This window comes from Protopterus annectens, chromosome 8.part1 (assembly GCF_019279795.1).
Source record: "Protopterus annectens isolate FY-2018-M chromosome 8.part1, PAN1.0, whole genome shotgun sequence".
NCBI lineage: Eukaryota > Metazoa > Chordata > Ceratodontiformes > Protopteridae > Protopterus > Protopterus annectens.
Window position 1 is genome coordinate 269,827,328 of NC_056742.1, and position 26,704 is coordinate 269,854,031.

Genomic DNA, 26,704 nt, shown 5'->3' on the forward strand with positions numbered 1-26,704 from the left:
TATATCCCTAAATGGAGGTATAAAAATCAAATATCAAACCTGCCCCACAAATAGGAACTAAGGGGAGAAAATAAGTATGTGCTAGTTAAGAAACTTTGTAAAGCCTATCTGCCTCTATGTGGACTAAAGATTGTGATTCAGGATTGTTAGAGGCAATACAGCCTTCTCCATAGCTGACACTAGAGGAGGAAAAGGAGCAGAATGAGGTAAAACCACTATATTATAAAATCTCAGTATAGTGTGAATAACCATTAGTTCCCCTAAAAACATCCTGGCAACAATTAGGGAAAGAAATTACCTCCCAAGGAGGTCTGAAGACCTGTCTTTCTCAAAGATATCTCAAGTGACCTGCTAAACAGGAACTGAGGACTGTTTACCAGTACTGACTGTCTGCAGCAATTTCTTAGCCAAGGTAAGAAAATCATCTTTACCTACAGACAGTGATGGGAGTAATATATTACAATGTGTAATATATTACAATTTCTAGTAACTAGTAATAATACCTAGTTACTTTTTCAAAATACTAATAAAGTAATAGTAATATATTGCTTTTTAACTAACTAGTAACTTAAATGTGAGTTACTTTTCAGTTACTTTTGCTTAAACCAGTAGTTCTCAATGTGGATGATATCACCCCCTAAACAGCGACAGAAAACTTCTGGGGGTCCTGGATAGTATGGATAGTAATCAGATGTTAGGAGGCAACAGAGACTTTGAAGGGGCAATTTGGATAAAAGATGACAACATAATGTTGAAACAACTCATAGCATGTAGCATTCATAACATACATCTCAACTGTACCAAATTCCTTGCCATTTCCCAGTTTTGGGCTCAAAATAATTGGGTGGCACGAATTCCTGATTGACCCTATTAAATCCTGATTTTGACATACAGACAAGGGTGCCGGAACCATCCCACTTTTAAGAGGCTTCAATTTAAAAAAAAAAACAAAAAAAAAAACCACCCTATGATGGTGACGTCTTCTCTTTTAAGGAGGACAATTTGCTACTCCTTACTGACTACAGAAACAATTGCTAATGTCATTGATTTTATGACCCACATATAGATAAGGATTCAAATTCAGGCATATAGTATTCTAATTCACTTACAGATTTTGTGTCAGTATGCATTTTGAACAATAAGATATACTGAAATGTTGAATTCCTCAACAATTTGAAAGAAAATCAAGCATTTTCCAGAGGCAGGGCAAAAAACAAAGGCAAAATCAGGAATAATTGGTAGGTATGATTGCATATTATCCTGCTGTTTGTAAGGTGGATGTTTCAAACGTTTTCCCGATGTAAAGAAATGCAGTTTAAGAGCTGGTAGCCCACAGAACTCGTATACCGCTCAGGATCTCACCACAAAACATTTTCAACATAGCCATTAGCCAAACATAATGTGTGGAGGTGGACAATGGGCTGAAATCAGGAACAAATTTTCAGTAGGGCGCTTATAAACTTGGAATGGTTTTAGAATGACACATTTTGCATTAGTGTGCATTTTCTGAAGGTTATCAAGAATTAAAACATCATGCCGTCAACTAATAATGATAATAATTAGAGCTGTACTTGATTGATGTAACCATAGAATTCTGCACACGTGTGGTGCTGCATTAGAATAAAATAAGTGCAGCTCTTACAGGTTTTACAAACTAACACAGCCACGCATTCTCTCCCGGTCGTAATATAGCAGCTGCAAGTTAATAAGTCCATAAGTAAAATGGCAAAATATTTTAACTGTCCTCTACAAGCATATGTGTCAAAATTAAAGTTTGTAAATGCTAGGTATCTTAAGTCACAACATTAATAAAAAGTAAAGCGTCCACCACGAAATCCAGCATTTAACTTATGCTTTATTACCGAAAGGCAGCAACTTCAACTCTAGTATGACTACTAATGTGTGCTATAGATGCAAACTCAATCCACACTTACTGCGGAATTTAAACTAGCCATGCCAAGATAAGTGTGAGTGAGTGTATGAGTATGTGTGTTAGTTAAACTGGCGGTTCATTTTCTGTATGAGAGAGATAGTGTGTGTGTGTGTGTGTGTGTGTGTGTGTGTGTGAATATCTATGTACTTTAAACTAGCCATTCGTATGAGAGATAAAGTGTGTGTGTCAGTGTGTTACTGTGTCAGAAAGTAGGTGTGTGTATGAGTGTGTGGCTGTGTGAGAGCAGAGAAAAAATGTAGAGATATGTATGTGTGTGTGTGTGTGTGTGTGTGTGTGTGTGTGTGTGTGTGTGTGTGTGTGTGTGTGTGTGTGTGTGTGTAAGACAGGGAGAGAGTGAGAGCAGCGAGAAGGTGTGTGTGTGTAACATACCTCTCAACTGTCCAGATTCAGCCTCATAGTTTTGGTCCCTTTCTCATAAAATTTGTGGTTTTCTGGTAAATCACAGAGGACTGAAGTCACTAAATAATAACATATATATGAGTTTCAGACTTCATATCCTTCATAAAATGCATACTAACACAAATCCTGTTATTCTATCAGCTTTCTAAGTTTATAAGAGCAATATTTTAAATTCTGTCCCTATTTTTGGGCCTTTGTCCTCCCATTATGATAGTCTTTGACCAGATTTCTTGAGCTAAGAGGTAGAGAGGTATGGTACTGCAGAATTTAGGAAGTACCAATTTATTATGTTTTAAATTTAAAAACTATTACTTTGTATTGTTTTGAAGTTGCATTAAACACTAAATGATGCAGTTATCAAAGAGGAATGTTACAAACAGCAAGGGCCTCCTCCACACCCATGCTAATTAATTATATTACGTCTAAGATAACCGTACCACAGAAAACATTTAATTCCCCAAGACACCACACTTTTGATGCTGGTATACATAGCTTATCAACCAAATGTTTGCCATCACATGTTTCAGTGTTGATCACAGCTGTTTCACTACATAAACGTGGTATTGTTTGTACTGCTTAATAAAACAAGACATTTAATAGTACATCACATTCCACTGTGAAAATTTTTACAATATTTTAAAATAGTATTTTAAGCACACATTGCTGTACTCTTAAAGAACAACACTGCTACACCTTCTACATATACAATGAGTACAACACTACTGCTTTACAATTTAGTTATTTTATACATTCCAGAAACATTGCTTTACTGTTTTATTCAGTCATTCTCTGATATTTAATTTAACCATTTCAGTGTTGTAAGGGAGCAGGAGCCCCTCATAGTAAGCAGTGGGTGCAAGGTAGACAAATAAATCACGGGTACATACATACATACAAATATTTCAAGCATGGGCATTAATTCCAGTCTATTCTTAAAAATATCTAAACTAGTACTTGCTTTAATGTAATTTGGTAGTCTATTCCATGCATCAACTACTCTGTCAGAGAACCAATTAGTACACTTCTCATTCCTATAAAATCTTCTACATAGGTTGTCTGATAATTCTCTAGTATTTTTGATAACCCCAAACATTCCCAGACGTAGTTCTCTCTAAATGCTCTGTATACCTGAATAAAATCTCCTCTTAGATATATGTAAGAGACACTGTACAAAGTTCAGATATTTTAGTTTTTCATAATAACTGAAATGTTCACATCCATGGATGCCCTCGGTATATTTCCGCTGTACTCTTTCCAGTTTACTCATGCTTGTTTTCTTATAGGGTTTCCATATTGTTATTCCATACTCAAGTTTGGGTCTAATGAAACTAACAAACAATGACTTCATCATTTTAGATTTCCTACACTTTATAAATATTTTTATACAACCTATAGTTCTATAACTATCATTAACGAACTGGTTGATAAGATTAGAAAAACTCATAGCTGAATCTACCCATATAACCAGGTCCTTAAATGAGTCTACAGTTTCAATCACTGTGTGCTGTATTAAATATTCACCTTTCAATTTATGTTTTCCAAATCTCATATACTTAGTTGTTGATGTATTTATCAGCATATTATTCTCCTGTGCCCAAAAGGTCAATTTAGTCAAGTTACTTTACAGACATGCCTTATTTGTAACACATGCAATCAGTGTACCCAATTTCCGGTCGTCTGCATATAGACTGTAGAACACCTCAGATGAAAAAGTTAGCTCTGAAAGACACAATCTAAACAAGTAAGGGCCTAGGACAGAGTCCTGTGGGGCACCCTGACTGTAACCAAGGATGTCACTTGTCCAGTTGCTGTATGATACCTGCCATGTTCTGTTTGTAAGCCATGCAGCTATCTGTCTATTGAGAGTACATTAATACCTAGTTGTACTAATTTATTGTTCAGTGTTTTGTGTATGACCCTGTCAAATGCTGAAGTTAAATCTATATAAATTTCATCACAGCACAATGTTTCATTCATAGCTGTTATTATAATGTTATAGAAGATCATGATAATAGATCTATTTTCAACATATGCATGCTGATATATGCTTTCAAGTCCCAACCTATCCAGTTCTGGCAATAACTTATCCATTATTCCCGTCTCCATTATTCTTCCAAAACATGAAAGTAGACTTAAGGGTCTATATGACTCTGGGTTTGTCCTACTGCCCTTTCCCTTAAAGACAGGTTTAATAACCGCATGTCTCCAATCTTGAGGAATCTCCCGATATTTATACGACCTAGTGAATAATAGATACAATGGCACCGCAAGTTCTTGTTGAAGTGTTCTCAGGTCATTATTACTAATTCTGATTCCTCCCTGTGCTTTCTTTGGATCCAGTTTGCACAGTTATTTTTCAATCTAATCTAATCTGAGTCCAGTATCTGGGGTTACCTGGATGTCACTAGGACAACTTATCACCCCTTTTGTGAAGCCAAACTGTTTTGCTTATGATTTTGTAACTATACCTATAATCTGTTGTATCTGAGAATATATTTTAGAATCTGCACACAGTTTATCAGTTTGTGTGTCTTTACTCCTTCCACATCTTATGCATCTATAAAAAGGTTTCCTATTATACTCAATATCTTTGTATAAATTTTCTTCAAATTTTTCTTGATCTTGTCTCACACTATACTTAATCTGTTTGTCCAGCTGGTTTATTTCAGTTCACCCTCTCTTCCATTTCTTATATTTTTCTCTCACCTTAATCAGATATCTTGTTAAGGAAATATATCCCCCCTGATGTTGTACGCCTAGATCAGTGATGACAAACCCTTTGGGTTCGGCATGTCAAAAATTTGGAAAATGCCTGTCTTGACTCTGCTGGCGTGTCACACCACCCCCCAACAAAAGAGAAACAATTCTTTACATATTCATTTATTTAAAAAAAAATACAGTCCAATCACTTGTGCTGCTATGTATTATAAAAGTAAAAGAAAAATCAGTGACTTACAATCGAGAAAACTATATGCACGTTGATAACTGGGCTAAAAAAATGTGCACTAAAAATTACCCTGCTTTTAATAATAATTTTGATTTGAACTGTAACAAAAAAAATGGAATACACTGCATTTGATTTGATTACCCTCAATTAATGACATTTTTTGTTGCTGGGTTTTACCAGATAAGTGCAGGGTCACATATTTGTTGCATTTTTGTTCATTCAGTTTCTTTGATAACTCAGGTGTTGGTGAACACTGGTGTGTCATCCAAAATGTTGTGGCGCGTCAACTTTGACATGTGTGTCATAATTTCGCCATCACTGGCCTAGATCCTGATGTTATACATTTTTTTTTATGTTTTGCACTCAGTTTCTTTTTCAAAACTTTCCACATTCCATCTGCAGTTTTTCCACTGAACACCTCACTCCAGTTAGTTTTACATAGTGACTGTTTTGCTTACATATAATCTGTAATTAGCCTTCTGTGCATTGGTTTAGATTTCAGTTTGGCAGAATTATCTAGCAACAAATTAAGCTTTATAATCCCATGATCACTAAACATCAATGATGGTAAAACTTAACTTGAAGTGACAGTAATTTCTTTAGGAACACAAACAATGTCTAGTATATTCCGTCCCCTGGTAGTTTTTTTTTTTTTTTTTACAATCTGAAGCAATTGTTGTCCCTGAACAAAAATTGTGAATAATGTCTTTACTAACATTATTGTTGAATCAATATTATTCCAGTTTGTTTCTGGTAAATTTAAGTCCCCAGTTAACATTATTCTTCCCTCCTGTGTTTCATGCAAAAAATGTATGAATTCCTCTAGGTCATCTGCACTTGGCTTTGGTGGTCTAAGACTCTATACACTCCAACAATTGTTATATGTTCCAGGGTTGTCTTTATTTTCACAGTTCCACAGTCTATACTATTGATGTTCTCAATGAATATGTAATAATCACAGGTCTCATAATTATTTTTAATCCCTATCATAACACCTCCACCTGATTTTTTGTTAGAATGTCTGTTAGAGTAAGACCATTTATACCCTGAACCATGTTTCACAAACAATAACATCAGTCTTGTGGGAAGATAGTAAATTTTCCAATAAAATAACTTTATTATTAATGCTCCTAGCATTAACAACCATCAGAGATGCATCAAATGTTGCTATCTGTGAAGTTAAATTTTCAACCTGGCAAAAATCCTGCCTAGTGTTTGTCAAGTATTGCAAAATATCTGCTGCAAAAAATCTCTTCCCTGATCTGGACAAAGGTACTCCATCCTGTCTGAACACGTGTGCCCAAAATTGGGCTTGGATGCACAACACATTTCCATTTTTTAAAACAGGACATTTATTCCATGTCGGTATTTACCCCAAAAAATACTTTCATTCACAGTGACCTGACTATCCTTTCTATAGGTGATTTGTGAAAAATACGTCCTAACACCAGTACAAGCTATACTACCTAAGAGGGCTGTCAGTTCCTTTATTAACAGATCCATAGTTCCTTACATTAAGGCATTCCAAGGCTTGTGTCACATCTTCTATTTTTGCTCCTGGTAAGCATAACACTATTCGATGTTCATTATCTTCACTGCAAATATAAGTATCTGTTCCTCTAATAATTGAATCTCCAATTACAAGAATATCTTTGCTGGCCAGCTCTGAAGAATCTTCAGCTTCTAATACAGTAATATCTGCTCTGTTAATTGTTCTGAAGGATACAGCTTCATCACCATTAGTCTTATTAATTCCACTGTTTTCATTGTGTGTTAAAAAATTCTCATTCAGCTGGTATTCTAAATCCACAGCTTGAGCCACAGTACAGTGCCAATCTATAAGAAGACACACACACACACACACACACACACACACACACAAATACATACGTATACAAATATATACTCACAGACAATCTGGAGGAATGTCAATTCACTGGCGTCCTGCCTTTTGGCGACAGCTAGAGATATGAGTCAGTGCCCAGCATCAGCAGCTACCAGATTTGTTTACAAAACCTACTAATGCACATTGGTATTTACATAACTTCAAGAGCAGAAGGTTTCCAAATCAGATTTTATTTCATCCGTTGATCAGATTGACCTAATATCCACATATTGACAACAACAGTGGCTTGTTATACCAATGATTATTATGACAGACTTTAGTTTCCTATTAAGATTAATAGACTGCACAGTTCTTTTATATATGTTACAGTTACTAATGTATGTTATTTTAATGAATTTCTGTAAGGGTGCATCTAATGTGACATCAGTGTGTATATGCAAGAACTGTGGTAGGGCAGAAAGTAGAATGCAAAGTTTTTACATACCTATTGCCTACTACTTCTCTTAAGATTTTTGTTAATGCAGTAAAGGGACTTTGTTGTTTCTGTGTGAATGTATATTTTTAGAATTAATGTTAAATTGGGGAAAATTTTCACAATTTTTTGAATGTTGGTATCCCACAATTCCACTGAAGTGGGCGGAGTTACATTATTATACATGCAAAGTTTATGTTGATTAGTGTCCAGATTTTTGGCCAGTTGTACCTGCTTTTCATGGGCCTTTGTCCACATATTTGGTGTCTCCAGGTTGAGAGGTATGATTCATAACAGAGCATTAGAATTAGTCTGGAGCATAATTTACTTCATTTTTTTAGCACTGCAAGGAGGTGAAAGTTAATGATGACCAGGCTCTAGCCCTGCCCTGGTACTGTGGGACTGTCACCCACTAAAACACCTCCTAACACTGGGACAGTTCTAGCCTACTAGAGATCATATCCTTACCTTGACATATAATAAATGACATTGGTTTTCCATACCGCATTCAATCAGAATCGAACTCACCACTCATTGGTTTAACACCTGACGTCTCAACTCACTGCACCAAGCAGGAGTCTTTGGGTGGATATATGATCAACCAACTTTTGTCTTGACAATTTTTTCTTATGTTTTATTTAAAATTCATTTCTGGTTTCGATTTTTAGTTGCAGAAAATAGACAAAATGTGATAGGTTTTTATAGGTCTTGTGCTGCTAGCTGTGTATGGTTTGGTGTAATTATTATTTGTGACTCCTTAGCCATAAAGAGTAGTCATCTTCTTCTCCTTTTGGCTGCTCCTGCTACAGGTCACCACAGCAGATCATCAGTCTGCAGAGCAAGTGACAATAAAGTTTTACAGTGTCAAGTTGCCAGCCTGGCGCACAACCTTCATCAAAAAAACACATGCATGCACACACTCACACCTTGGGGCAATTTAGAATGTCCAGTTCACCTGCAGCATGTCTTGAGAATGTGGGAAGAAACAGGAGCACTCAGAGGAAACTCACACGAACAAGGGAGGACATGCAGACTCCGCACAGGAGGTACCCCAGCTGAGAATCGAACCGGAGAACCTCTTACTGTGAGGTGATAACACTAACTGCTGTACCACTGTGTTGCCCAGCTATAAAGACTAGTCTGCTGGAGTTTTTCAACTGTTAAATGCTACTCATCATCAGTGCAACATTGTGTACACAATTTTAATAATACGCTTATATGCATGTGCTTACTTGTGTGAGTAAATCTCAGTATTATAATTGATGAACTATACTTATGTAAAAGTAACGCGTTACTTTAGTTAGTAACTAGTAATAGTAATATATTACTTTTTAGAAAAGTAATAAGTAATAGTAATATATTACTTTTACTGAAAAGTAACTAGTAATAGTAATATTACTTTTATAAGTAACTAGCACAACACTGCCTACAGATACTGTGTCTTCAGGTGTACAATGTTTAACCTTTTGTTTTATCTTAACAGACATCTTCTGAGACCGACTATTTGAGGAATCTGTACCCTGAGAAAGACAGATCTTCAGTTATTTTATTTTCAGAGTAAGGCAGATGAGTGCTGTCTGAGACCTACTACAATAAATTAAACCTACTCAACTGAAGTCTGAGCATCTTCTTTGGCTCCAAAAGGTGCTATTAACTGCTATGGATCAGAGTTTTCTTCCCTTACAGCTGCAATTAGAAAAGGATCTTCCACCTTATACAAGAGATCTGCTCTAACTCAGAAACTGCAGAAAAGGCAAACAACCTGACAGAAGAATGATCCAGGCAGGCTCTAATTCCAATGACATGACTGATCACTACCAACCCACACAGGTGGACATTGTTTTTTTTTGCTTTTAGTTATAGTTATTACCTCTTTTCTGGTCCCCACCAAGAGTAGTCTAGCAGCACGTCCTCCAAACTGGGTATCCTCATTTTCTTCCCATATGCTGCTGCTGATAATAATAATAATAATAATAATAATAATAATAATAATAATAATAATACACATTTGTTAACCAGACAGGCTCACTGGATACACATTTCCTTTTCAGGGGTGGCTTAGCAGCAATGCCTGATTAAGTGACTTACTTATGGTCACATACTAGGCAAATGAAGGGTGAGAGAATTAAAACCCTATAGCAAAGGAACTATAGCTCAAAGCCGTAACTCTCTGCACCAACTGCTTGCCAAATAAGAAAGCAGTTCACATCTACATTCAAAGTTACGCACTCAGACAGGACTTGGAAGACTCAATAACACTCATTAGACTCCATTTTAAAGCCACCGTAGGTGAGAAGGCATTCTCTAAACTTAGTCCAGCTACTTGGAACTACATTCATACTGAAATAAGGGAACAACATACATTAAGTCAAGTTAAGTCTTATTTAAAAGGACATCTTGCAAAAGAAGCTGCTTATGTTTGCTTCAAAGATACTAGCTAAAACCAGGTACCTGAACTAAACCAACTTGCTCCTCATCAGATCTAGATGTATGGGAAATAACTTTTAGTTATGTACTCACCATAACTTCAGATGTTTGGGATCCATCTCGCCTACATTCTGACTGATGGGTTCGGAGCCGATCCCTCGGCTCCGACTCGGCACGCTTATGCCAAAGAGCGAAGTCTCTTATTGGCTGAGCTTACTATATCCCAGGATGCACCACTACCAGTCCCCCAGATCTAGTTTGTCCGCATACATGCACACATGCACGCACTGCTTATATAACATCATCAGATGAAACAAGATAAAACAGTAGAACTCAAAACCGTTCAATCTCTTCTGATCTCCAAGGCAGGGGAAGGAGGGTGGGTATTAGGAATGTAGGCGAGATGGATCCCAAACATCTGAAGTTATGGTGAGTACATAACTAAAAGATGTTATGTGATCCTATCTCGCCTACATTCTGACTGATGGGACAGCGTCCTAGCACCTGAATCCTGGGTGGCTCACTGGAAAACACTCCTGAGTACCGTGGAACCAAATGATGCTCGCCCTTTAGATGCCACATCCAATTTATAGTGGGAAATGAAAGTGTGCGGGTTGGACCAAGTAGCCGCAGCACAAATCTCAGAAATAGCGAGCTTGGAATGAAAGGCAATAGAAGTAGCCATAGCTCTGGTAGAGTGAGCTTTGATAGATGTTGTCAGTTGCTTATTTGAAGAGGAATAAGCCTGAGTTATACAATCTCTAATCCATTTGGAGATAGTAGCTTTTGTGATGGTTTTACTCAATTTATTGTCTGAAAAGGACACAAACAACTGGTCTGATTTACGAATTTGCTGAGTCCTGTCTAGATAGAAGCGCAATTGCCTGTGAACATCCAATTTATGGAGAGTGTACTCTGCTTCGTTGGAGAATTTTGGAAAGAAAACTGGTAGCTCTAGAGATTGTTGGAGACAGAGATTAGAACAAACTTTTGGGACAAAAGATGGGTTAGGCCTAAGTGATACTCTATCCTTGTGAAAAATCAAGTACGGTGGTTTGATAGATAGGGCTTGAAGCTCTGAAACTCTTCTTGCAGAGGTAATCGCAACTAAGAAGGCAGTTTTCCAAGACAGATATTTTAACTCACATGTAGCAGCCGGTTCGAAAGGGGAAGATGTTAAGGCACGAAGCACCAAATCAAGATCCCACGGAGCAGGATGAAAAACTGGGGTCTTAACAGCCCGCACCTTTAATGAAAGTTTTGCATAATCTGCTGCTCATCAACGGTGGATCAATGGATTCGTGAAATTTAGAGATAGCTGCCAGTTGGACTTTAATAGTAGAGACTGAAGATCCTTGATTAAACAAGGATGTTAAAAATTTCAAAACCTCTGGAATCGGAGCAGTGATAGGGTCTAAGCCCCTGAGTTGAGCCCAGACAGCAAACCTCTTCCACTTACTGAGGTACAATTTCTTAGTGGTGGGTTTGTGGGCCGAAGATAAAATGTGAATAACTTCCGGGTCTAAGGTGTGATTTCTGACTAAAGTCGGAAGTGAAGGAGCCAAGCTGTCAACTTCAAAGTGCGAAGGGACTGGTGTTGTCGTCCCGACTGATGAATTAGCAGATCCGGAGTTAGATCCAAAACCCAAGGATCGTCCACCGCATGTTTCTTCAGGTAGGGAAACCATACCTGACGAGGCCAGTGTGGAGCAATTAGTATCATTGTGGACCCCAATTGAGAAGCTTTCTGAATGACTTTGGGGAGAAGTGGAACCGGAGGAAATGCATAAAGTAGCCCTGTTGGCCAAGGTTGTGCTAGAGCATCCATAGCTGCCTCCCCCTGATGTGGAGTCAAGGAGAAGAACCTTTTGCACTTTGTGTTTTGTGGTGTTGCAAACAGGTCGCAGCACGGCGTCCCCCATCTTCTGAAAACCTGAGCTGCTACTGTTTCATTCAGGGATCACTCGTGAGGAGAGAGAATTGTCCTGCTTAATCTGTCTGCCAATATATTGGATTTCCCTGGAATGTGGGTCGCTACCAAGAAACGGTTGGTAGCTACGGCCCATTCCCACACCCTCATGGCCTCTCTGCAAAGGGGGTAAGATCTGGTCCCTCCTTGTTTGTTTAGATACCAGACCACCGACATGTTGTCTGTGTGGATAGCGATAATGCCTTGAGGGAGAAACTTGTGGAGGGCCTGCAGGGACAGAAGTACAGCCCTCATCTCCAATACATTGATGTGGAGAAAGGTTTCGTCTGGAAGCCAGGAACCCTGAACTAACCTGCCCAGACAATGCCCCCCCCCACCCTGTCTGGGAGGCATCCGTCGTCAGGGTGGCCACCGGAGGGGGGATAACAAAAGGTCTTCCCTGATTCAGATTGGACGGCTGAAGCCACCAGCGGAGGTCCCGTTTGCACATTTCTGTAATCATAATGGGGTGATTGAGGGGGAGATTCTGAAAGGACCATTGAGTCGATAACAGCCACTGAAGAATCCTCATGTGCAATCTTGCCAGAGGAACTAGGAGAACCGTGGCAGACATCGAACCTAAAAGTTGCAGGACCATCCTGGCTGGGGCTTTGGATCTTGAAAGCAGGGCTTGAACTTGACCTTGTAAAGTTTGAATCCTTTCGGTAGGAAGAAAGACGCATCAATTTTGAGTCTATCTCTGTTCCTATGAACCTTATGCGCTGAGAGGGCAGCAAGACAGACTTTGACCAATTGAATGTAATTCCCAGGGTAGCACCCAGGGAAATGGTGGCTTTGAGATTGTCCATTAGTAGATGCCTGGTGGTGGCAGTCAGGAGCCAGTCGTCCAGATAGGGAAACACTTGGAATCCAAGACTCCTCAGGTGAGCAGTCACTACTGCCAAGCACTTGGTGAACACCCTGGGGGCTGTGGTGAGACCAAAGGGCAGTGCACAAAATTGGAAATGACTGTCTCCCAGGCTGAAGCGCAGATACTTCCTGGACGCTCGATGTATCGGTATGTGATAATAGGCGTCCTTGAGATCTATGGAGCACATCCAAACATCCTTCTCCAACAATGGGAGAATGGATTGTAACGTGACCATTCGGAATTTGGATTTCGTGACGGATTGGTTTAGTCTGCTGAGATCCAATATTGGTCTCAGGTCCCCTGTCTTTTTTGGCACTAAAAAGAACCTTGAGTAATTTCCGGATCCGATCTGGTCTGTGGGGACCGGTTGGATGACTCCTTTTTCTAGCAGCTTTGATGCTTCCGCGGCTGCAATTTCCCTTTGACTGGGTGGTGGGTCCGGGATCTTTTTGGATGGTGGGGGTGAGTGTGTGAAGGGAATGGTGTAACCTCCGGCAATAATCCGAAGCACCCATCTGTCCTGAGTGATAGATTCCCAGGCTTTTAGTTGCTTGGCAAAACGGCACCCGACTGGCTCCGGAGCAGCACAGCCGGGCAATCCCTCATGAAGTGTGGGAGGCTGAAGAGCCACGAAAGGACTCACGGTCTCCAGAATTGCGGGGCCCTCTGCCGCCCCTGGGACGGCGTCTCCCAGAAAAATTTTTTAGGATGAGAAGGGACTGGTTCCACGGTATCTGGATGTTCCCACGCCCTCCGACAAACCAAATCCAGGAGCTCGTCGAAGGGCGGAGACACCCAGGAGGCGGAGGGCTGAGCCCCAAAGGCCTTGAGAAGCACTGACTCATCAGCAGAGGGGGGTTTGGATATCCAGCCGCCTCGTTGTTTGAGGATCTCTAAAATGTCTGCAAATGAGACATCATCCGAGGACGACTTTGGGGACCCCTTTGCATCATCAAGATCAGTGTCCGATGTAAGAGACTCGGGGGAGTCCACGTGCTTCCTCTTGCACGATCTCTTCCTTGGGGGCTCCTCTGAAGACAACTCAGAAGAACCCTCAGGAGGAGGGGAACCCCCAGTGGGGGTAACCTCAGGTCCCCGGCTCCGCTGCCTAGGACAGGGAACTGCCAAAGACCCAGTTTCCACGCCCAGGAAGGTGCCGGTAAAGCCGGAGAGATGGCCGAAGAAGACTTGGCCAAGGCACTCCTCATAGCTCTGAAAGCCGGACCCCCAGAATCCTGGGAGTGTCCGGTCCCCGGAGCCATGATAGCAGACGGAAGTCCCGCAGCCGAAGCACCGAGAGGGAGGCTCGGAACCGACAGCATAGGTCCTGAAACGTCACCCCCAGGTCCAGCCGAAGAAGTCCGTGTGCCAAACTCAGACCCGAAGGCCGGGGTTGGAGTAAGGGTCGGAGCCGACCCTAAGACCTCCACCGGCTCCAACAGCACCTGCTCCGACGGAGCCGAAGCGGTCGGAGGAGGAATGGCAATGACATGGGCATGGGCTGTCGGCTCCGAAGCCAACTGGGTCGGAGCCGAAACAAATTTTTGAAAGACTGGGGACTGGAACAGTCTTTGGAGCACCCTGTCTATGTCCGAATATGACATCCTCGATGACCTAGAGGATACTGAACGGGTTCGAGATGGCCTCTCCAACGGCCCCAAGGGGCTAGGGGACCGGCTCCGAGGCGACTCGATGACTATCGGCGCCGAAGGAATACCCAAACTAGTTTCCATCGGTGCCGAGGAGGACTTAGGCGCCGAGGAGGAAGTGTCTGAGCGGACAACCTTCATCGGCTCCGAGACCAGTGGAGCCGACGAAGGTGACCCGCCTCTCGATGCCCCAGCCATCGGCTCCGAAGCCAGAGGAGTCGAGACTGGTGGCATTGAGGCAGACCGTTCCGCCCTCGGCTCCGAAGTCCTTGGAGCCGAAGGAGAAGCCTGCCTATGTCTTTTGGTGGTCGGATCCGACGGACTGGTCGGAGCCGACGCCCTTTTCTTTTTAGCAAGAGAAGGAGAGGATGCTAAAGCTTCTTCAAAAGAGGGTTTTATAAGGCCTTTTAATATAAGCTTATTTTTCCTCTCTTGGAGGACCCTCGAGGAAAAAGCGTGACACACGCTGCAGGACTCCTGCAAATGTTTGGCGCCCAAACAATATACACACAGAGAATGGTCATCCGTGATAGACATCTTAAAGTTACATTTAGTGCACTTTTTGAAGCCCGAAGGCCTAGGTGTTTGAGACATTATAAGCAAAAAATAAGTACTTTCTCACAGACAAACTTATTTTAAGTCAAGATTAACTTGCCGTTCACACAAAACCAAATTGAACAACAGTCAACCACCGTATAAGGAAACAAAGAATAATAAACCCTAAGGTTGTTTTAAAAGGGAATTAACCAGTAGGAAGGCCCTATGGACCGAGGGAGCCTGTAACCAGAACAAGTATCAATCACACACAAATTTTCCACAGAAAAATTGTCAAACACACACACAACAACAGAGTAGCCGTTAAAACAGCTTTTTGTTTAGAAATTAGCAAATTCCTGACAGAAAGTTAGTGAAAAAAACCAACTACTTAGCTCAGCCAGCTCGAGACCACGTCTTCGCTAGTTAGCGGCAAACGAGATCTGGGGGACTGGTAGTGGTGCATCCTGGGATATAGTAAGCTCAGCCAATAAGAGACTTCGCTCTTTGGCATAAGCGTGCCGAGTCGGAGCCGAGGGATCGGCTCCGAACCCATCAGTCAGAATGTAGGCGAGATAGGATCACATAACATCAGGTATTAAGTCACTTGCCAACTTTGAATGTTAATAATGCACCTCCTTTTATCCAGCAAGTCTTGCTGTTTGAATTACTATGTAAATACTGTAACTCTTAACTTTATTATGCTGCTGATTTTATGCAAATATTAATGCTGTGCGTAACTTATTCTGCTGCTGATTCTGCAAATACTGCTGTTGTGTAGTTACTGGATCTGAAAGCAATCCAGTGTATGCTGCTATTACAATTGTTTGTTGTATTACAGTTGTTACATTTTACATTTGTCTGTCTGCCATAGTGGCCTGGGTCATGACTAAAAAGGTCTTTGGACCAGTCTACTTACCTAGTTAAAGTGAAATAATTAAATAAATAAATATATAACATTTTACTTTATATTACTTATTTTTACAAAACATTACATTGTATTTGTTTTTTTAAGATAGCAGTATATATACCTGAATAATTTTCAGGCCCATCACTCTTCTGGTTTCTATAACTGCACGGATATGGTCTGATTTCTGAATATTCCACAGTCTAATAGTGCAGTCCTAAGAAAAAAAGAAAAGCAATCCAGTCAGGTCCCCTTATTTCACATATATTAAGTACTTACCAGAGATATAGTTTCTATGTGACATTGGTAGAGATGTCACAGGGGTAGAGGCAAGTAGTGTAGCATGGAGCAAGGCAAAGGGAGAAACTGAGAGATGTAGTTATAGAAGAAAGGACAACAGCAAGAAATTTGTAGGGACAGTTGCAGACAGCAGTGACAAGTGATGAAGCTGAGACAGAACTAGATACAGATGTGCAAAGGCACATATCCTTTTGTTCTCTGCCTTTCTCATCTGTTTTCCTCAACCATGTCATTCACTGACCTCTTGCTGCCTCCTATCTAGCTTCACTGTGTCTTTTCTCAAATGACAAGCCAATCCACTATAATTTCTAGCTCCATTGTTCTTCTCTAAAGACCTATTGTCTATCCTCTGCTTCCCCAAAGCTCCCTGAGACAAACTGCTACCACACATGCTAAGCACATTACCAATCTCTCTCATACACTCTTACTATCCAAGTCCTGATTATTCCATGCTCAGCATTTATATTTTATTTAGAGGATTCAGGTCAATAAAATAAATAGCCACAGTACTGGCTGTCAGATCATCATAGCTAATCCAGTGAAACTCCCAAATACTAAACTGTTGGCACTATAAACAAGTTCAGCAAACCTATTAAATTAATACTGACCAGTACCAACACTCTTATGACTTTATTTCAACGATAACTACAGGGACTTTCAGTATCCTGAGCTGTCATTAATACTTAAAAGTGATAACTGTTAATCATTAGTAATGTTATAATCATAAATTCCTTCTGTCAGTACCTTTATTGAGAGTCAGGGCATCAGAGAAAGCCATAATTCAGTTGCATTTTAGTGTAGCTGCAATAAAACTGCACACAGTATTTTGAGGCTTTACAAACATATCCTGTTATTTAAACACATTAAGTCAATACAATAGAAAAAAAGAAGTTATGTACTTACCATAACATTCCATCTGTGTTGTCCATTTTCATTCTTCCTCAACTGATGGGTTCGGATCTGATCCTTGGATCCAACTCGGCCGTTGCTAAAGCTCGTGGCAACCAAAAACTCTCAAGCTTCTCCCTTACCCATAATTCACCAACCCTAAATTACTTCAGATCTTGTTTGCTGATTTTTACCATAAAGGAAATATTTATCATGCATAAATAAGGAGATATAAAACTGCATGCACTGAATACAGAAATAAACTATATCTGGAGCTCAATATAAAGGACAGTGATGTTCCTTTAAAAACTCATTGTTCCATAAGTTTGTAAATAGAAGGGATGAGCGTTGGTAGGTTGAAGATGAAGAATGAAAATGGACAGTACAGGTGGAACATTATTATAATACATAACTTCTTTATCTGATGTTGTCATTTTTCATTCTATCTTCAACTGATGGGACAGAGTCCCCAGCTACCTAAAATCCCAGGTGGACTCTAAGGAAGGATATTCCTTAGCAGAGTTGAACCAAATGATGCTCTGCCTCTGGAGACCAGATCCAATTTGTAATGAGTAAAAAATTATGGGGAGTAGTCCAAGATGCTGCTGCACATATGTTGATCATGGATGCTCTGGCAAATAAAACTGATGGCATTGCCATGAATCTAGTTGAATGAGCTTGTACTGGTTGTGGTAAGGTAATATAGCAATAATCAAAGACGTTGGTGTGGTATATTGAAAATTTACCCATGGCTGGTGTGGTTTAATCATGAGGGTGAAGCCCAAGTGATTAAATAAAGCCAACTGTGGGCGAGTCGGTTATTGCTATTATACAATGATATTATTTAAGAAACAAATGACCTACTTTTCTTAAATAATGTCTTTGTATAACAGTGATGTGGTGTTCTTCTGCTTCTGCTGCATATCTTGTTGCTTTTTTTGATGTACTGTGCATGCATATGGGACTTGCGTTCCCATGCTTACCCAGTACATCACTGCTTTGGAAAGGAAACAACGGAGAGAGGAAGGTCTCCATTGCCCCTCCCTTTTTTTTAATAAAAAAGGTTTTGGACACTTTAGGGGTAGGAGAGAGACAGAATGGAGGAAATACAAGGAAAATCAGGTATGTTTCATAAGTTTTGAATAACGTTCCTGATTTTCCTAGTATTTTCTCCGTCCTCTCTCTCGTATGTCCGGATTTCTAATTTTATTTTTTTGTTTAAAAAAAAATTTAAAAGTTACAGTATATACCAATGGAAGAAAGTCAGTTGGCTAAAGTTACTGTGGAAACCGGTTTACCCAATTTCAAGTCTGCAAAGAAAACAAAAGACTGGCCTGTTTTTCTTATGTTTTTTGTTCCGTGTAGGTAAAAACGTAATTGTTTTGTGAACATCCAATAAACGTAACATGTATTCACCTTTGTTAGCAAAATTGGGGAAAAATGCTGGCAAACTAATGGCTTGACTAACATTCGATTCTGACACCACCTTGGGAAGGAAGGAAGGAAGGAAGCATTCATTTGTAACGTCACTATCTTTGTGAAAAATCAGGTGTGGAGGTTTTGAAGACAATGCTTGAATTTCTGAAATTCATCTAGCAGATGTAATGGCTACTAGAAAAAAAAACATTTTCCAAGTAAGGTAGTTAAGGTCACATTTAGTTCTGCTGGTTCAAAGAGGGAATGTATAAGTGCCTGGAGTACCATATTTTGATCACATGGGGGAGTAGGGTCCATAAAAGGAAGTCTTAAAAGTAGAGTGCCTCTCATGAAAGCTCTGCACAACTTATGACAGGTTACTGAGGAACCCTCAAATCCAATATGATCGATATTGCTGCTAACTGAACTTTGATGGTTGGGGAGTTAGCGCCTTCTTTAAAAAGTATGGCCAAAAACTGAAGTGTGTTATGTATCGGAGCTGAAAAAGGTTCAACATGATTTTGATGTACCCAGTAAACAAATCTTTTCCATTTACTGGAACAGAGTTTACATGTTGAAGATTTATGGGAAGATAAAAGTATATGTCGGACAGGGGAAGACAGCATAGGTTGTCTGGCTATTCAAGGAATTGGAGAAACCAGGCTGTCAGCCTGAGATTTGCCATGGCAGGATTGATCATGCCTGTCAGGTGAGACAGGAGGTCTAAAATCAGATCCAGAATCCAAGATTGGTGAAGTAAATGAGGTCAAAGGAAGAGAAATAAAATCTGTTGAGGCCAGTCAGGTGCAATGAGGATGACCTTGCTCTTCAACATGGCGGCCTTCTGCAGGAATTTCAGAATTAATGGGATTAGTGGGTAGGCATAAAGTAGATCAGGGGGCAATCGTGAAGTAGAGCATCCCTCGGAGATCCCTCCTGTTGGGGGGATTAGGGCAAAGTAGCTGCTGCATTTGTTGTTTAGGGGAGAAACAGAAAGATAGCAGCAAGGCTGGCCACCCTAACAAAAAATAATTTCCGTCATATTCTTGTTGAAAAACCACTACTAAGGTAGAAGAATGCACCTACACAGTTTGTCTGCTATCACACTGGACTTCCCCGGAATGTGCTATGAGAAAGCGGTTGGATGAGATCGTCCACTGCCACACTCTGAGCGCTTCTCAACACAAGGTATAAGATCTGGTCCCTCCTTGTTTGTTGATGTACCAAACTGCTACTGACATATTGTCCATTTGAACTGCAATTGTCCCCAAAGGAAGAGCATCTTGGAAGTCCTGCAACACTAAAAGTACTGCTCTCATCTCTACGACATCAATATGCAAGTTGGCTTCTTCAGGGGATCAAGTGCCTTGGACTGTTTTCCCGGGAAATGCCTCCCCAGCTCAAATGAGAAGTGTCTGTGGTCACTATGGCTTTAGGCTGAGGGGGAATGAATGGACAGCCTTGTAGAACCTGATCTGACTGAATCTACCACCTAAGATATCTTTTGCATATCGAAGTAATTCGTATCAGAGTTGACATGGGATGGTAAAGAATCGACCACTGTGTTGCTAGCATCCACTGGGGAATCCTCATGCAAAATCAAGAGAAAGGTACTAGTGTTATTGCCGTTACCACTGATCCTAGAGCTTGAAGGACTAGGTGGGCTGAAATCTTTGTACTGCAGATTACTTTTCTGACCTGTTATCTTATAGTCTGAACCCTTGAGGGGAGCAGTGAAGCTGTCGATGACTGTGTTGAAAACTGCTCCTTTGAATTCCAGATTTTAAGTTGGTTCCAGTTGAGACTTGTCATAGTTTATGGTTATCCCCAGATAAGAACACATCCGGGGAACCTGATCTCTTGCTCTTATTAACTGATGCCTGGTTGGGGTGGTAATGAGACAGTCATCTAAATATGGAAACACCCAGAATCCTTGCAGTATCACGTGAGCTGCTACTACTGCCATACATTTGGTGAACACCCTAGGTGCTGTGGTGAGACCAAAGGGAAGAACTCTGAATTAGTAATGACTGGCTCCCAGCTGGAAGTGCAAGTACTTTCTGGATCATCTGTTCATCTTTATGTGATAGAAAGCATCCTGAAGGTCTATCAAGTACATCCAGTCGTCCTTGCCCAGAAATGAAGAGAATGGAGAATGGACTGAACCGTAACCATCCAAAACTTGGTATGTCAAACTGGGGTCTATATTAGATCAGCGAACACTTAAACAAGCGAACGCTGATTGATCAACCTTATGTAAGCGAAAGCTTACAATCTCGAACTGTCAGATCAGTGATTTTTTTCCTAGGGAAAAAAATCGCTGATCCAAAACACATACACATAACACAAGCGTACCAAACAAACAGAAATCCACACACATACACCTAAAATCTGACACCTAACCCAACACTAAACTATGCACACACCACTAACTATCCACTTACCTCAACCCAAACCCTAACCCTAAGGTCTGTCACTATCGCACACTCACCTCACCCGCTCCCTAACCCTAACTCACCTAAATCTGCCCTAACCCTCATGTCCACACAATCGCACACATACCTAACCCACGCCCTAACCCTAACTCACCTAACCCACCCTAACACTCACATCCACACAATCGCACACTTACCTGAATCTGACCCGTAACTTTCCACCACAGCACTGAAAATACTGAAGCAACAGAAACGGACAACCAAATTCTTTCCCTAGGAAAAAATTTGTGTTTCTGTTGCTTTGCTATTTTGACCATTCGTTTAAATAAGGTCGATCAATCAGCGTTCGCTTGTTTAAGCGTTCGATGATCTAATATAGACCTCTCAAACTGACTTGTTCAAGTTGCTGAAATCCAAAATAGGTCTCCAGCCCCCTGTTTTCTTTGGCACTAAAAAGAACCTTGAGTAAGTTCCGGATTCTATCTGGTCTGGAGGGACCTCTTGAATGACTCATTTTTTTTCTAGCAGCTTTTGTATTTAAATTGCTGCTTCTTCCCTCTGACTGGGTGGAATATTGGGGATTTTTCTTGAGATTGGAGGTGGAAGAAAAAAAGGTATTATATAACCTCTGGAAATAATCCTTTGCACCCAAGTATCTTTTCTTATGCCTAACCAGGCTCTCTGGTACAGGGATAATCGGCTCTCAATTGCCTCCAGAGGTGGACAATTGGGTCTCCTTTCAGGACAACTGGTAGGGTCTGTCAAATAAAGAATCTCTGGACCCCTGATTTTGCGGGTCACCTCTGTCACGGGGCATCGTCAACTGTTGGAGTTCTCCCCTCTGACTCTGGGGGACGTTCCTCCATGTGTGTCCTGGAAAGAATCCTGGGATTTCTTGAACCACATCTTTCAACCACCTTGCTGATTCCTAGAGAACAATCTTTGAGGGGTCAAAAAATGTATGCCTATGGCAGATAGGGTCTTTTCTTCCTTCTCAAACTTACACAATGTGTCCTTCACTTTGGGGCCAAACAAAGATGTAACTTCAAAAGGAGCATTGATGAACAAAGACTTGAAGGGCTCCACAAACTCACATAAGCACATCCTGGCATGTCTCCTGATGGAAATGCCTGAACCTGCTGCCCTTGAGGTTCTTTCAGCTACATGCAAAATGAGCCTCATGGATGAATTTGAAATAGATTGCAGGGTAGCCAACTGAGAAGTCATGGATGATTGGACCTCTGCAGAAATGGATCCTGAGAGGGTATTTGAAAGTTTGTTAATTAAATCCCTCTGTAACCTTGTAAAATGTGCAAAATAATTCAATGACCTTAAGGCGAAGGTCGCTGAAGCATAGACAGTCTTCCCAAATCTGTTCATCACCCTAGACTCCCTTTTTGGTAGCCGCTACCATGACCATGGCATCAACGTGCACCCTTTTTCCCCAAAACAGCTTATCCAAAGATGGTGCCATAATATTGTCTGGTCTCCTGGGTATGGGATCAACTGTGTTGGGTTCCTTTCATGTAGGCAAAGAGACCAATTCAATAAGCTCATCAGCGGGAGGAGTAACCTAGGAGGTAGACAGGCCAGTACTGAAAGCCACCAGGAATACTGACTCCTCAGTTGAAGGGTTGCTGGGCATCCAACTACCTCTCTGCTTTAGGATTTCAAGGATGTCTCCAAATGAGACATCTTCAGGAGGTGACCATAGGGACCCTTCACCTTCAACGAAGTCTGTATCCTCCCTGACCGACTCTTCTGGAGAGTCCAAGTGCTTCCTCTTACACTTCTTCTTCCTAGGGACCTCCTCAGTGGGATGCTCCAGGGAGGTACTGGAAGAAATAGAAATCCCCTGTCTGGAAGCTACAACTTTGTTTATGGGACATACACTGTGTTAAAGTCAGCATTTTTTGTATATAATACATGTTATAGGTAGCATGCTAGGGTTGCCAACTGTCCAGAATTTTTCTGGACTGTCCAGAATTAAGGGACACTGTCTTGAACTGGCAATCCCTGTGGTAAAGAGTGATGAGGCTCCGAGCACAGAGACATTGAGGTAGATGGCTGAAGATCTGAGGTAGTTGGATCTGTCCGTTCTGCTGGGGCAAAAACACCTTCTTCACAACCTTGAAGGCTGACTTCCCCAGACAGAGAGAAGAGCTCATCTACAAAAAGCAAGCCTCTGGAATGGAGTCGTCCTCTGCCTTGACAGCAATCTCCCCAAGGAGGAAGCCAGAGCTGAACTATCGAGTGCCACAGCTCCAAGGTGCAGAGATGACAGGGGAAACAATTGCTTGGCCAACACCAAAAAAACAAAATTTGCAGACCCTACGAAGTGGGGGGGGGGCTTCACCCCCCCACGCCGTCTAACTAAATATACCATCTCCAAGATCGTACCACAGTGGAGGAAAGGGCAAATGCCCAATGACAGCCAAGCGAGTTTTTCCCCAGGAAAAAATTCACTTATGTGGCCGTTCGGGGTTTTGGTATTTCGATTATGTGTCAGTGAAAGGGTTTCAATAAACAGCCCCTTTGACGATGTAATATAGACTCTATATATATATATATATATATATATATATATATATATAGATATATATAGATATATATATATATATATAAAATATATATATGTGTGTATGTGTGTGTGTGTATCTATGTATATATATATATATATATAAATATATATATATATATATATATATATATATATATATATATATATATATATATATATAATTAGCAGGGGGGTGAGTTGTGCAGGAAGGGTTGCCCTATGCAAAAGCATTGTTTTTTAATTGCATGCTTTGAGATTATGTCTTGGAGAGTGTGCTGTGTGTGTGGTCAACACATTTTTTTTTTATTATTATTTTGGGTTGACTTTTTTACATCAGTGCTTTGTGATACTGCTGTTTTTTTAAGTGTATGTGCACAAGCACATACACACAATCTAAGTTCCCAAATATAGGTCAAACAAAATCTTATGTACCTAATCAACCATAAGAGGATGGTAAAGACAAGATCTCCCAAGCTACCCTAGGTTTAGCATTGGCCCATATAAGTCTGGTGATTAGTTGCTTGAACTTTTTAAAGATAATATATTCTGGTTTTAAAGCTATTTTTTGTCTAACCTATATAAAAACATAGGCATTTTTGACAAATACCCATGTAGATAATCAGTTTGCTATTACAATTATATCTCCTTTTCAGCCTTATTGTACCAAAATGAGCTAAATAAATTTCATTCTGCTCTAATATATATATATATATATATATATATATATATATATATATATATATATATATATATATATATATATCTAAAGCTTTAAAACTAGAATATATCAAGATCAATATGATATCAGTAAAAAAAGATTCTAGGAATGCCTTAGCTGAACATATAACCCAACTTGCAGACCATCATTTTAAATATATTATTATAGATCATGTTGATTTGGGTGAAAGAGGGGGTCCTATAGATGTCTTTTTGGCATTTAAGGAACTTAAATGGCAACTGCGAACCAATGCAACAAGTTATCCAGGACTAAATGTTGTGGTTTCTATCAGTCCTATTTTAAGACTGAAAGACAAGTTTGCTATCTAGCTACAACTTTGTTTATGGGACATACACTGTGTTAAAGTCAGCATTTTTTGTATATAATACATGTTATAGGTAGCATGACAGGCCTAGGGTTGCCAACTGTCCAGAATATTTCTAGACTGTCCAGAATTAAGGGACACTGTCCAGAAAACAGAAAGGATAGCATATTGTCCAGAAAAAATACCAGGAGATTAATTTTCTTTTAATTTAATTTTTTTTTTTTTAAAAGGTGTTCTTCTTTAAGAACATTCTTTGCATCTGGTCGCACACAGATGCAGAAGATGAAAACAGTCTTCTGTGTCTGTGCGACTGATTGTTTACGTCATTGTCTTCTGCGTGCATGGAATTTGAATTCTTGAAGACTTTTAAACTGTGCAGCTAGCCATGAATGGACATGTTTCAAATATGGTTTGGGTCCTAATGAAATGTTGCAGTTTTACCTATTCATTCCACAGTCTGTTTGCATATATAGAGGAAGCACAATGTGGAATTCCTAGCTATACACTACTATTTCAAAGTACTGTTATTGAATATTAAGTAGCTATGTTGGCAGCTAAAGTTTCAAGCAATAAAGATACTAGGTCTGAAGGACTCCATGAATATTAAATGTATTTTGAAACAGAAGGCTGTTGAATTATGATACTATTTTTAGTTATGATGCTGTTTTACTCATGTTTTTACTAAGTGATAAAGTAGTATATTTTTGTTGCACTTGATTATACATTGCAGTAATATTGGTGAGGACTTAATCATTTAATTTGATCAAAGAAGTCTTTTAAATGTAGCTTTTTGTGGATGAATTCATTTTTGGTAACAGATGTAGTCACAGACTTTTGACAAATATTAGTAACTGGTGCTGTACAAATGTAATGTATCCAAAAGTACAAGTGTCACAAGCCTGACGATGATATTGTACTAATCAAATACTGACAGACTATTAAGCACACCCCTTTCTTTATAAAGATGATGGTTGCCAAACCGATATTCAGTGGGATCATGTTAGAAGACCATATGATCATTGTGCACAGTTATGTATCTTATTTCATGATGCTTTATAAACATTAGAGTACCACATACACATGATACTGTGTGTGTGTGTGTGTGTGTGTGTGTGTGTGTGTGTGTGTGTGTGTGTGTGTGTGTGTGTGTGTGTGTGTGTGTGTGTATATATATATATATATATATATATATATATATATATATATATATATATACATACACATATACATGTTCATATGTTCATAGGTGTGTACGAGCCCTGGAGCCTTTACAAGCCTAGCCCATAGGATTACCCTGGCATAGTGCCACCCAACCTTAGTTCCCACTGCCTCTGTTGAGTGGAGCCACTGGAGTGATCCCCGGGGGTGAATTTTCTATTTCCCATCCACTCAGAAAGATTTCTCTTGAAGACGGCCAGTGAGGTGCTCTGTTTGGCATGTATAGAAAGTCTATTCCATAGCATGGGCAGTCTCTGGGTTATGAACTTGTCCCTCCAGCTTGTTCTGTGGATTGTGGTAATGTGGTTGTGGTCTCTGGAGCATGTGGTGTGTAGGGATTGGGATTTATTTAGATGTAGCATTTCTAACAGAGCTGGGTCTGACATGGCTTTGTAAGTCAAGCAGAGATCGCCATTAAGTAGGTGATATGAAACAGAGAATAGTTGGAGTTTTTTGTGTCTGTCCATATAGGACAAATGTTTAAGGCCTAGGATCCTCTTTGTGAGGTACTTTTGTGGCCTCTCCAGTTGTTTCAGGTGTCTAGTGAGGTACATGCCAAATGGACATTGTACTCGATTGGCCTAATGAGGAAAGAGTAGAGGGAGACAATGACCTCTTTCTTCCTGGATGCAAAACCCTTAGTAATGAAATATATATATATATATATATATATATATATATATATATATATATATATACACATAGGTTCCCCACGTTTTTGTTGAATGCCGTTTCTGTAATGTCAAGATAAGTAAGTGAGGTTGGTGGGGTGAGAATGTTTCTGCATGTGTTTGTGAGGCAGGGTTAGGATTGGGGATGAGTAAAGGATAGGTGTTATATATCTGTGTGCAAGTCTGTGTATTTTAGGG

At 40.1% G+C, this 26,704-nt stretch overlaps 1 protein-coding gene across 2 annotated transcripts in view; it reads right to left on the reverse strand.

The window, feature by feature from the left end:
* WDR88 (WD repeat domain 88) overlaps positions 1–26,704 on the reverse strand; it is a 772,406-nt gene that overhangs the window by 83,259 nt on the left and 662,443 nt on the right. Inside the window, exons 10-11 of one of the 2 annotated variants that reach the window (XM_044081868.1) lie at positions 16,100–16,192; positions 9,478–9,570 (exon numbers count right to left, since the gene is read on the reverse strand). In XM_044081868.1, the coding sequence (XP_043937803.1) occupies positions 9,547–9,570; positions 16,100–16,192 (117 nt within the window). In that variant the 3' untranslated portion in view covers positions 9,478–9,546. Of the gene's footprint in view, positions 1–9,477; positions 9,571–16,099; positions 16,193–26,704 lie in introns of those variants that run through there. The other variant, XM_044081867.1, reaches the window with a different exon arrangement.